Here is a 13,741-nt window from a genome sequence, read left to right as displayed (position 1 = left end):
AAGTCGGTTGACTCTCAAAAAACCAATTTCGAATGACGTCTTAAAAACGCCTCCTTTTTTCCACGTGAAGTTGTTTTGGCCGATGCTGTTGTTGTGTTTGACTAATTCGTGACATTGTTAGGATGCGAGCGTCAATTCGTGGGTTCTTTAGCGGAAACGCGTACTTGTGACGTAATTACCTGACCGGAAGTAGCATTAGTCCTGTCGTTTCCGATTTCGTTGCGGAACCGTGGAATATTACGGGCGCTAAAATTTTGTTCAGCTTCCGCTTATAACGAATTATATCAAATTATCATTCGATAATTTAAATTTCACTTAGCGTTTTTGCCTTCTCTGTATTGAGGTACCGCTCAAAAGAAAGGAGGTCTCTGGGGGAAGTTTGATAACGATCTATTTTATCTAATTTAGAGGTATGTGGGCAGTCACAAAGATAAATCGTAAGTTTAATTTACCGTTGAGAGCGTGGTTTTGCTATTTTGGTTGAATCATAATCTCTCCCTTTTAAAAACAAAACTGCAAAACAACATGCGCAATTAGGAAAACTCTTCAATCGCACAAAGAATCTTTCGTGCTAACTTTTGATCAATTCTTTAGGAAACGTTCAGAGACACTTAGACCCATCAGCTGTCAATCAACCAAGCACAATAAACAAACCCAGTGCGAGTAAATAACACGCGCTTGATTTGTTTATTCGCCTGATTCTTCACGGATGAGCGATCCCTGTCGACTATCAGCATTCCATCACAGGCGGACCGCCAGCCCTTCGACAATCGCACCTCCACATTCTCGATCGAAGATGTTCGCGTTTAATTTCAGTTTCTCCTTGGCAATGAGGGACATACTTTCATCAGAGGAGTAAAGTGCGAAGATATCAATGCGTTCTTTCGTCCACGATCAGTCTATTTAATACATTTAGCGCCATTCGTCGCAATTTAATATGGCAAGCAGTAATAATGCTTCCAAGAAGAAAGACAAACGAACGACTCTGCTCGACTTCGACTTGTCAACAACTTTAGGTAAGTAGACACGGATGCATAGCAGCGAAGAAGTATCTTTGTGATCTATTTACAGTGCTAAGAATAGCTTTCCTCTAATGAGGTCGTTAGCGCTTCGCACTATGGAGGCTGAATAAATCGCCTAACCCTCTCTCTGTCTCTCTCTCTCTTGCACAGGAACGGGGACGTTTGGAAGAGTGTTACTTTGCCGAGACCGAAGGTCTGGCGAGTATCATGCCTTAAAGATAATGAATATACGAGAAGTGATCAGACTTAAACAAGTTGAACACGTCCAAAACGAGAAGAATATTTTATCGAAGATCGAGCACCCATTCATCGTCAATTTGTGAGTATGACTTGTAAACACTTAGAGCATGAGCAAACTTCATTACATACCTATGAAGGAGTTTTCTCGCGCTGCGCTTTACAAAAAAACGGCCCTGAAATGTTTCCCGGAATTTTTCCTTTTCGAAGCTTCGCATTTAAAATCAGCGCTCTGCTGCTCATTTGTAAAGAATATCCGTGCGAGGTTCGCTCCGCGCGGAACCTGTGGGGTTATGTATACAAGGCTACGTTCGAAAGTAAGCTTCTTCGATTCGTTCTTAAAAAGTCTGTGTACAGATACTTAAATGTCGTCAATGTTAGCTTTGTGTATATATAATGAGAATTAAGTCAGTTCATCCAATGATAGAGTGAAGAAGTATCTTACACGACGTCGCTCCCCTTGAGTATCGAAGTGATCATGATCTCTTAACGGGTCTCTAAGTAGGAAGCCATTTTACTCTTTCCACCACGTGAAACTGAATTCCAAAGGCTAATTGGTTTGCATATTAATGTTAATGCTGGTCTTTGATTGTTTAACAATGTTCAGATTGTTACCGATGTCGTTGAAATTCTATCGTATTACGTGTCTAGTGCGCCGTTGTAAGAGTCGTGTCTTACGGGAAGTTTTACAAAGGAATGGGATTGACATGGTTTTGTGTCTCGTTCGTCACGTATTCGTCACAGTCAAGTGAATCGAACGTTCGATCATGAGCAAGTGAATCGAGCTTTCGATCACAAAGTGGCGGTCGACCTGAGAACAAGCATAAAAATGTAAAGAGAGTTGAAGTCGACATGATGCAGTGCCTCTGAAATTTCATTGGAAGGAAAAAACTTGTATTCATTTTGAATGTGTATGCATATGAATTTGCAAATTTTAAATTCAACCCAAATTCTCTTGTTTTTGTTAAGGGCTATTTTTTCTTTAAAGCACTATTAAGTCAGCAAAACAAACATGCATTTAATAATCTTTTGGACTTATCCTTGGGAAGGAGTAGAAAGAGCAGTTGTTCGTGGTCTCTTTGTTGTTGAAGGATGGTTTTAGCAGAGCATCGCTTATTATAAGTATTTTCGTGAGGTCGAACTAAGTGGCTAGTCTTCATTAAATACGACCTGAGTACATCCTGGATTTGTAACCTTAATTGCCCATGAAAATCCAGATGCATACCACATACTTAAATCAATTGCTTCTTATTTAGAATTTAATTTAAAAGTCAAATCTGTAAAAAAAAAAACAAGGAGTAAATGGAGAAATTAGTTCCAAAAAATTTAATATCTTGCTGTTAAACTATTGAAATGAATGGATAAGGTTAACCTCAAGTTGTGACACATGACACTGTTTTTACTCTATCACTACTAACTACAGAGTTGTACAAAGCAGCTATGGTATGCTGATGTCTCCTAAACTCTTAAATTGGAATGTTTCTCTGAGCTTCAGTTGGTGTTATACAATTTCCTGCCAAATTTGGGTGTTCAGATTTGGTTGAATAACCATAAATCCAATTAAATGCACTTCACATTAAGAAGCTAACACAAACCACACCTCCTTCTTATTGGTTATTAAGTTTGTTTTTCACCTCCAAATCTCATTGTTAAGTTGTACTGTACATAAACATTTACATGTTAGGATTTATATTGTGAATCTAATATGTTATGTTTCGGTAAGATGTTCAGTTCACTGACCTGCCGGGATATATTTACGTACAAGGGAGCTGGTATTTAAAGTTTTGTGATGGTGTACAGTGTACTTGGGTTATGTTTGTTTACATGTTGTGAACTTAGTATGTCATCTTTTAACCAGGTTGGTAGACTGGTTATTAATAAAGTGGCGTACATGTTTTGAATCTGGTATATTTTGTTTTATAAGAGTGGGTTACAACATGATTTTGAATGCAATTTGGTGTTAATAAGAATAAATAATTTTTTCAAATGCAACAAAATGGCACAAGCCAGCAGGACGAGTGCAATTTGTAGTCTTTGAAAAATTTCACAAGTGCTTATTTAGATTAAATTGCACAAGAAACCATTTTGTTAGGTGTGAATGATTTTCATAAAAAAGTATCACAGAAAGTCAAGACGGACAAAATTTTAGCAGCACACTTCTGTTATTTGTAATTTGCACTTATGTTACATGAAAAATGCACACATTTTCAGCCAATCAGACACACATAATTATTTTTCATGAATCTTATTATGATGTAAATTATGCATGTATAATGCAAGTAAACATAAGGTGAACCTACAATATTATGTTTTTTGATGGTGTACCATATATTAGCTTGTTTGTATATATTCTGTAATATGTCATGTTTTGGTATTTTGTACAGCATTTGAACGTTTGTATACATGTTGTGATCCTTGTATGTTATATCTTGGCAAATTGCACTTTGTATTGACATGTTAATACAAATTATGAATCTAAAATTTCAGTGATATCAGAATTTATATGTGAGTAAGAGCCTGCTTTTGCATGGGATGTTAATAATTTGCAGAATGCCTCCCAGAATTTTATCAGGTTTTCTTACACTGACAGTTTGTTGTGACTCACAGTTATACTCATGAGTGGGACAGAGATACTGTATGGGCATAAGTTTCTTCCTTTAAGCCTTTCATTCTCAAGATCTTATTAGTAATTCTCCTAACTGTCTGCCATACAATTCTTATGATGTTAGGCTGGAGAATTAGTTATTAGAACAACTACTAATCCCCTTATTGATATTTTTCTTTACCTTTATCACTTGTCTGCTTGATATTGCATTGATATTGAAAGGAGAAATTCTTTCTTGTTCACTCTTGGGAGTTAAGGGGATTAAAACTCAGCTGAGACTTGAACCTGGTCGATTTGTAATGAGTTTTTCTCCACTTTGTCAACCATTAGTCCTCCCTTTTCCTGTTAACCATTAAAAAACTGCAGCTGATCTTAGCAAAAGTGCTGATCCTAGCAGTATCAGGGATGTGTGCCACATGTGAACCCTCTAAAGGCCTGGCTCACCAAAGGGTCTGTGTGACTCAGTGGTAGAGCATCAAAGCATGGAATCCAAAGGTCTGAGGTTTGATTCCTCATTGGTACTCTGAATTTATCCTTTGTACCGTGCACATGACAAGAAAAAAATTCCTTTGGAAAAAAAAAAAACAGGCACTTAAGTTAGTAAAGGCAACTCAGCTACTACTGAAAGTGAGTGTCAAGTGGTGAACTTGCAATAATGTGTGGCACTCAATCAGGGAACATAGTTTGTTTTTCACCTCCAAATCTCATTGTTATGTTGTACTGTATATTAACATTTACATGTTAGGATTTATATTGTGAATCTAATATGTTATGTTTCGGTAAGATGTTCAGTTCACTGACCTGCCTGGATATATTTATGTACAGGGGAACTGGTATTTAAAGTTTTGTCATGGTGTACAGTATACTTGGATTATGTTTGTTTACATGTTGTGAACTTAGTATGTCTCTTTTAACCATACATGTTTTGAATCTAATATATTTTGTTTTATAAGAGTGAGTTACAACATGATTTTGAGTGCAATTTGGTGCTAATAAGAATAAATAATTTTTTCAAAGGCAACAAAATGGCACAAGCCAGCAGGGCGAGTGCAATTTGTAGTCTTTGAAAAATTCACTAGTGCTTGTGTCAAGTGGTGAACTTGCAATAATGTGTGGCACTCAATCAGGGAACAAAATAGAAAGGTTTATATGCTTAGCTTATCTTATCTTGTCTTTCTGTTACTTTATTTTCACAAGGACCTTTATTACCTTTTATTTCCTCAATAGAACAGTCAGAGTAACCTTGTTTTTTCTCTCTGCAGATTATGGACATATCATGACAACACATTCTTGTACATGCTCCTGGAGTATGCTTGTGGTGGAGAACTTTTCACATATTTGCGTACAGCAGGAAGGTTTAATAATGGCACAGGGTTATTCTTTGGAGCAGAAATAGTCTCTGCCCTAGACTATCTCCACCAAAATAGCATAGTGTATCGTGATCTCAAGCCAGAAAATATTCTCCTAGATAGAGAAGGACATGTCAAACTTACAGATTTTGGCTTTGCAAAAGAGGTTCATGACAAGTAAGTTATTTTAATCTGAATGTTTTCTATTGTAATGGTAAATGGTCAGGATATGTGAAGCTGCATATCTTTGACTTAAGCTTTAACTTAAGCTTTTTATTTAAAAAAAAAAACAACAACAGCAGAAACAAAAAAACATCTAGCAATGTTTATAGTACTCATAATACCAGTTCTTTCCTGAGGTGCAATCTGCTGATTTGTAACTATGGGTAGAATAAAACTCATCTATTGTCCCATTTCAGGATATAGATGGAAAGGAAGAAAAATGTTTGCCAAACTAGACATTTAATATTCTGATCAGTTAAGAGGATATGTTAGTTTCAGAATTTCCCATGACCTTTCCTGCCTTTCAACTTGCCGAAGAGCCCCTGTCCCCTTTAAACATAAGCACATACTGTGCAATTAACTATTGATCATAAATATTTATTGCTTACAAGCCTTATCACAATTGTTGAAACATTTTCCTTGTTTCCTCCATGTCAATTTTGGGAACAAGAATATTTTAATTCCCAAAGAAAACTCAACTTTGGGACAGTTGGGGGGGGGGGGGGGAGGGAAAGAGAAGATACAATGAATCTGGGGAAAAAAGGATATTTTTAACCAGGCATGTTTTCCTTTTCTCACTTTAGATCAGTTAAAATTAATTGATCAATAGTAAGACACTTGGGCACCATTAATTAAGAGCCAGGTCTGGCTAGAGCTAATTTTTGTTTGTTTAAGATTAAAATCTGTCAACAAACTAAGTGCACCCCCCAGTTGAAAAAACATGCCAACATTTTATGAATTTCTAAAATTTTGCTTATTTTCCAAAGTCCAAAGTTCTGTCTCGGAGACTTCCTATGTTGGCAAAACAAACAATTTTTTTTTTTTTTGTTATATTATGCCAGACAGTCTGGTTAAAATTGTGGCCGGAAATAACCTCTATCTACTTGGAGGGTCTGTCCTATTAAAACAGGTGCTACCCCTATAAAGCCTGCCGCAGCGCATCAACACTGCTAAAATTGCTATTTTGTTTTCCTGAGAATAAATAACAAAATTCTACAAAAAACCCAAAAGCCGCAAAAATATGCTTTTTCAATAGTGCAATTAAATCTCCCCAGATGTTTTGTTTTTTGTAAAAAGCAAGGTGGGTTTGTGGTTGATGGGTTGCCCCATCAGTAAAGTTATGGTTGAAACATAATAGTATGATGCAACCATAATTAATCCTTTAACTCCAAAGAGTGATTATCATCTAATTTCTCCTCACAATACCAGCACTGAATCACACATTAGGGTCATGAGAGTAAAGGAAATGATCACCAACAAAAGAAGCTTTTGATCAGTAAACAAATTCTCCTTGTCAGCAGCTTAGGAAATGTATAAAGAACAGTATGGAGAATATGCATACTGATGTTAAAGAGTAAAGGGTTAAAATTTGGAAATGGCAAAGTTGTGAGGTTAATATCGCTAGCCACTACCAGTGAGATGAATAGTTGTGCTTAGTATATACTAAAACAGTTAGAAAATATATTGGGCAAAAAAGTTGATTTTAACTCATTTAATCTCGCAACAATTAAAGTATTCTCCAAGTGAACAGAAAAGGATATAGGGAGTTTGAGTAGCCAACAGGATGCCTCAAATGCCATCCACTGTTTTGATACATACTAGTAATAGTAATACAATATTTCATGTGTCGCAATTTTTTTTTTCAGGACTTGGACTCTTTGTGGTACCCCAGAATATCTTGCTCCAGAAATAATTCAGAGCAAAGGACACAACAAAGCAGTTGATTGGTGGGCCTTAGGAATTCTCATTTATGAAATGCTTGTTGGGTAAGAGGGACCTGTTGCTTTAATGAATTGTGTGATCTTTTAGTTTTATTTACTGAGTTGATGATGTAAATTGGCCATCATGAAGAGTTTCTAAAGCTGTCATTTTGAGCAGTGAAGTAGGAGTAAAGTAGGAACTGAGCCTTCGATGAATTAGAAGATATTTTTAATTAGTTTTATCAACTGAGTTGAGAATGTAAATTGGCCACCTTAAAGAGTTTCTAAAACTGATACTTCAAGTGTTAGTCCTTCGTTAGAGCAAAGTAGGAGCAAGTAAATAATGACTGAAACAATTGGTTCCAAGTCTGGTGATTTGAAAGAAATGGGTGTCTGTCACTACAACAAGGCCTGCACATGCATCCAGCACAGTGGGAGAACATCCAATTAAATGCGGATTAAAAGATGGTCATGCCCAAATAGATCAATTTCTGTTTGATGCTCTGTCTGAGAATTACAGTTTTTCAAATATGGTGGCTTCTGCTTCACAGAGGAAAAATTGGTCATTCATATGAAAATTTTGGTTTAAACCTGCCATCTTCCTTTGTGTTATACATTGCACAAAAATGTATTTATATAAACTATGGAGGGGGTATCCCAGAGTTTGTTGCTTGTTTTGTGCAATGAAACAAAAATATTTAATTTAGCCCTGCTATCTGTGTAACCTCCTCAAGCTTAGTAGTTAGCTGCTGAAATACTTTTTTCAAGGTCATAAGTTAATCCACACCTGTTGAAATTTCTTTTATCTTGGTTTACCTTTGTCACTGATTAATAAATTTAATCTTAATTCTAAGAAAAATTTCAAACAGTTCAGATGGTTTGAGATTAAAAAACCCTCCCACCATGAAATTTAGGAGAATTTTGCATACAAAAGTTTGCACCATTTGGCTTAAAAAATGATCTATGTGTTGAGCAAAGTCTATGAAAATTCGATACACCACATGGTCTACTTATTGGAAACATGCAGTCACTATCAATTCAAAACTTAACCCTTTCTGTTACCTAAGATCAGTATGCATATTCTCTGTTCTTTTCTATATACATTTCCTATGGTATTGACAAGGAGAATTTGTTTAACAATCAAGAGCTTTAGGAGTGGTTGCTCATTTCCTGTATTCTCACAACCTCAATGTTTTATTTCAAGAGGGACCATGTATGGAGAAAATCAATGCTAGTTTCAATCTCATTGGGGTTAAAGGGTGATTGAAAAAAGCCTTCATCATTAGTGTAGTCAAGATTCTGTTAGGTTTTTCACATTTACAAAACTAATTTAAGAACTGCGGGAGACTGTTAAGGAATAAAGAGCAAATTGGCTGACAGCTGTCCTTGTACACTACTGGAGCTCAGACTCAAAATTAAGTCCCATTAGGTGCCAGGGTCTTAACTTTCCAGACTTAAAAAACTGTCTATGCAAGATTTTACACAAATAAGGTCAAGATATTTTAAATCTGTTTATTTTTGTGTATTGTTAGTTTTTTTTTAAATCTTGCATGTTGTGACATGTATGTCTCAGAGGTGGTCCTAATTGATCCTATTTTGGAAATAAATAGGTGCAGAATCCTTAAGAAAACTGAACAGGAAAAATTTGAAACAGATTTGGATCTCCTGCAGTGACATCTTGCTTCAAACCCAATTAGGTACATGGAGTACATTCCCTCCAGTATGAATATATTTCATAAAGCTGACTTTCAAAAAATATTATCGGGAATTCATCTTAATTCAGCATTGTATAAATAACATGCACATGCTTTAACATCTTTAAAGGGAATTCCAATCTGCTTCACAAATCTAACAGAAAATTGTTTGGAGCCATCTGTGAGTTTGGGTATTTTAGTATTTTTTAGGTTAAATTATTGAACAAGACTGACATGACTGTTAATAAAAACCTGATTGGTTTCAGGTATCCCCCATTTTTTGATGACAACCCATTTGGCATCTATGAGAAGATACTATCAGGAAAGGTAGAGTGGCCAAAACACATGGAAACTACGGCAGCAAAGTAAGATGTATTTCCTTCTTAAAGAAAAATTTTGTCATCTTAGCGGCATGCGTGCACACCTTGCACACCCACGGATTTAGACTGAAAGATGCTGAAATTGTTACAAGATTAAACTTAATCCATAACCTCAGGAATTCAACACATGGAGAGAGATTTTCCTGCGGTGTTTGATTTTAAATATAGTTCTCTTTAATCCTCCTTTGGGACATGCTAGAAAGAAGTGCAAGGGAGATCAGCGTTTGAATTGCTAACATGCATGTGGATGGGAAACAGGGGAAGGGAGCAGGTCACAAGTTAGATTAACCCTTTAAGTCCCACTAGTGACCTCGACAGAATTTCTACTCACACTATCGATACAATATCAAGCAGACAAGTAATGAGAATAAAGAAAAGTACCAATAAGTGGATTATTGGTTGATCCAATTCCAAATTCTCCAAACTAGCACCATATGAATTATATGGCAGACGGTAAGGAGAATTACTAATGAGATCTTGGGAGTTAAAGGGTTAAGTTTATTATGCTTAAGTGGTGACTGAGGTTTATTTCTAGAATTTACATGTTTGACCCTTTCACTCTCGCATGTGATCAAGACAGTAATTCTCCCGACAATAATATAATATCGAGCAGTTAGGTGATGAGAATGAAGAAAATATCAATTATGGGATTATTAGTTGATCCAAGACCAAATTCTCTGAACTGACGTCATAAGAATTGCATGGCAGACACAAAGGAGAATTACCAATAAGATCTTGGGAGTGAGAGGGTTAAGATGTGGTTTAATTTCAACCTTTCATTTTTTTTTTCTCATTGTCCTAATAGTAACAATTGCTATGAATGTTATGTCTAATTGAATATTTTCTGTTTTTCTTTGTGCTTATACAGAGACTTGATTAAAAAGTTATTAGTCCATGACAGAACAAGAAGATTGGGAAGTATGAAGGTACATTATGATTTAATGTTTGGCTAGAGGTGAAAGTAAATTACCTTTGTGCGATCTTTAAATTCTCATAGCAATACCTCAGATACCTATTGTAGGTTGATCTGTTTCATTAGAGATGTTGCAACAATGTTAACTGTAGCAAAATTCAGCCATACAATGAAAAACAATAATATCAACTGCTTTAAATGATAACATGAAAAAAAAAAAGTCAGGCTGACTCTTTTAGACTGTCTGTATTTGTTTTCCTTGTACGGTCTTACGATTGTGAACGAAAAGTGAGTGCATATATTGACTTTTGAACAAGGAGGGCTGGGCCAGGCACAACCTGGTCACAATCTCTTGTCCCAGGACACAACATAAAATATTGATAAATTAATTGATTGAGTTGTGTGATTGATGAATGATTGACTGCATTATTCTCTTTCTGCCTTTAATTCTTCTTCCATATTGAACGGAAACTAAACGTCTTGTGCTCTATTTGTGTTTTTTTTATTTGTGTTTTTTTTTTCAAGTTTATCATTATGCAATTTTTCAATCTTCTAATTTTTAGCTTACTTTGGCCCCTTTACTGTCCTCTACAGATAACAAGTCATTTTTGTGACCTATTAATTGTGTCAACAGAGTTTAGTGCTAAAATAGCGTAATATGCACGATGATTATTAATTAAACAACTTTAAACCCTGAATAATGGTGGTTTGTTTCAGAATGGAACAGAAGATGTGAAGAGTCACAAATGGTTCAAAGTGATAGATTGGAATTTAGTTTATCAAAGAAAGCTCAAGGTGAGTAAAGATTTGGTTGTAGTAACTGGCAAACAAAGAAAACCTTATACACCTAAAATTTGTCTGAGATAGTTGTTTTGTTATATCCAATCACATTGGAGATTAAATGCTGTTATTGACGAATCAAATGCGCGGGATGCCGGAGAGCCTAAAATTCCCCCGGGTACTTTATTTTTGAGACCCGTTTCGTTACCTCTCCGCACTTCAAGCTATGGATCCATCACTGATTTACTGGCTTTCAACCTACAGTTTACTTATCTCTAAGTGACGCAAAGTATTCTTCGTGGTGAAACTTGTACGGTGATCTAACAGACTTCCTTTGGTATTCACCTAGGCTCCCATTATACCTAAGCTATCTCATCCAGGGGACACTAGGAATTTTGATGATTACCCAGAGGAAAACTGGAGATCAGCCCCACCTCTTAGTGGCAAGCTTCTGGAGCCGTTTAAAGATTTTTAATCGCAGAGATTTCACGTGTTTTAGTCAACCAGGTGAAGTTTGCTTGACTTTATATGTTTTGATCAACGTCAGTATCTGAGCAACTGCGCCCCTACCCCACCCCTGACCCAACATTAACCCTAACTTGGTATAGGGGCCTGGTGCTCAGATACTGAAATTGATCCAGATCTTTCCACAAGGGTGCTAAACTTGTGTGGCTGATGTAAAGATTTCGGTATGGTTGGTTTACTCTTTCGCTTCCAGGAGTGAACAAAAAGGAGCTTCCCTTTAGATCAGAAAATTGTAATAAAGAGGGGTGACCAGAAGAAAAAGGATTATCATCAAGGGGATATTGCTTGATTTTAAACCAAATTCTCAGACCTTAAATCACGAGAAATACATGAAGGACTGTAGGGAGAATTTATATTTTAATCTCTGGAGTGTAAGGCTTGAAATAGCGAGCTTCTAAAACTTGCCCTGCTCTTTGTAGAGGCACTCTCGTATTTGTTTGGCTTCACGCAAGTTGTCACTCGAAGCTCCATTTTCCGTTTTCGCGGCTTCAGTGCTATTATTTTCATCGGGCATCAGACAAACCATCAGCCATGTTGGCCATTAAGTTTGCATTTATTTTAACGTTTTTTATTATTCTTCGTTTCAGTTAATTATGGCCGGATTTAACGAGTGATCTGGTGCAAGTCAAGAAGAATTGTTTTCACTCAAAGTATTTCACAGAATTCGCTTTCGCCAGGATCCCACTGAATTGTTATTTTATTTATTCATGGATAAGTTGTTACCTGTAGACAATAGCGTGTACTTATTTTTTAGACATTCAAAATGACACTTCCAAATATGAATCAAAGCAACCGTCTGCTGTTTTAAGATTGTAATTAGCTAAATTTAACATTGTTGTGGAGAGGGTAAATGGAAAAACTATTTTAAGCATATCTTTAATTAGTTTGATATATTATTGTTTTAAACTTTTTCTTTCATGTTTCTAGTTTTTATTTCTTAAGCCTCGTTGTGATATCGCCATAGAATACATGTAATTCAAAGCTACTTTTATTTGAAATTAATTGTAGCTGATCGATGGTTTACACGTAAAGGGTAGGACTAAATAATTTGTAAGGATTTATCTTTGATAATTAAGCCTATGAAAGGGAAGAATAATTATTTCGTACATTGTTCGTGTGGCCTTTTTGGATTCTTTGCAGTGATTTTGCTGCCCTTTAGAAAAACCATGAATTTTGGCATGTTGATAAAAAGTTCCTGCTGAAATTTTTAGTTTGATCTTTTTATTGCAAATCATAGGATGAGAACCACGTGACTTACTGTGCGCTTGGTTTTGTAAAAGAAGATAGCGGCTCTGTGTATTTGGGAATGATGGAAAATTTTCAGCTTCCTGCAGTTTGTTTGCAAGAAAAAAAAATGGATCACTGAAGTGAGAGAAAGAATGTTCACACGACGAACTTAAAGCATGAGAGAAAAAAATTGGTCTGAATTTTTTTCACACGTTTGTTACCAGTTTACAGATATAAAATGATCCATTTCCAAAAGAGTTGATGGTGTTATTCTTTGAGATCTCATAAGAGGCCGCACGAATCTCATTAAATAGAAGTGATCCTAACCGAAAGCGGCAAGAAGCCTCATTACTTATCGTTCCTACCAAACCGCCGTTGGTTTGGCTCCGGTCTTTCTCCGGGCGGTTTCCCATTCTGTTCGTTCATTCAACCTCACTAAACAAACCGCCTGACACTTAATCTGCTCCGGATTTAGCAACTTTCCGGTCATGAATTACCTAAGATGAGGCTATTTTTGTATGCGAATTAAAAGTTAACATGTAGAAAAACACGGGTATAGAGAGTCAAATAGAGTAAAATTTTTGTAAAATGACTGTGAACAGCCTACTTCAGAATTTTGAAATAAAATGTCATGTACTGTGGTTAGAAGTCCTCAATTTTAGTTGGTTAGACCAGCAGTTGCAACGGGCCAGTTGTTAAACAAACGTTATCAGGGAAGAGAATTAGGTACTCTTAGAACGAATTGAGTGGGCGAAGGAAATGAAGACGACATCCATGCACTTTATCCCTTCAATTCCCTCAAGCGAGCGCACTAAGAAAGAAATGATTTTTTTTAAACTTCTTATTTTTTGCTCTCAGTTCGCGTAAAGATTCGTCGACACTCGATATTTCAGCTTTCTCGGTAATGAATACTGTTGTCCCAAACTCAGGTGCTTCCGACTGTATATTAAAAAAGGTGCTAGACCCACTAACAGCCCAACACCTCTTTTGCAATTATGAACAAAGACCGCTCCAATCATCAACAATTTTAAAATTGACTTCCTCTTTTGCAGTCTGAGGAGTTTTTTTTTCCCGTTTGCGCAAATAA

At 36.2% G+C, this 13,741-nt stretch overlaps 1 protein-coding gene across 1 annotated transcript; it reads left to right on the top strand.

Moving 5' to 3' along the window:
- The first annotated feature begins 286 nt into the window (after nt 1-286).
- On the top strand, nt 287-13,295 carry LOC131783515 (cAMP-dependent protein kinase catalytic subunit PRKX). The gene is made up of 10 exons (XM_059100275.2): nt 287-410; nt 595-1,016; nt 1,173-1,341; nt 5,127-5,390; nt 7,082-7,201; nt 9,096-9,194; nt 10,078-10,135; nt 10,840-10,917; nt 11,252-11,409; nt 12,015-13,295. Exons 2-9 carry the CDS (start codon nt 938-940, stop codon nt 11,375-11,377), a joined length of 993 nt encoding a protein of 330 aa, XP_058956258.1. The 5' UTR covers nt 287-410; nt 595-937; the 3' UTR covers nt 11,378-11,409; nt 12,015-13,295.
- The last annotated feature ends 446 nt before the right edge of the window (nt 13,296-13,741 follow it).

The sequence above is a fragment of the Pocillopora verrucosa genome, chromosome 6, assembly GCF_036669915.1.
Source record: "Pocillopora verrucosa isolate sample1 chromosome 6, ASM3666991v2, whole genome shotgun sequence".
Lineage (NCBI taxonomy): Eukaryota > Metazoa > Cnidaria > Anthozoa > Scleractinia > Pocilloporidae > Pocillopora > Pocillopora verrucosa.
This window is presented reverse-complemented; position numbering and strand designations above follow the sequence as displayed.

Coding starts and splice junctions, on each gene's coding strand:
- LOC131783515 (XM_059100275.2), top strand. CDS start 938: ATGGCAAGCAGTAATAATGCTTCCAAGAAGAAAGACAAACGAACGACT. Junction 7,202..9,095: donor ATTTATGAAATGCTTGTTGG/GTAAGAGGGACC, acceptor GATTGGTTTCAG/GTATCCCCCATTTTTTGATG. Junction 10,136..10,839: donor GAAGATTGGGAAGTATGAAG/GTACATTATGAT, acceptor GGTTTGTTTCAG/AATGGAACAGAAGATGTGAA.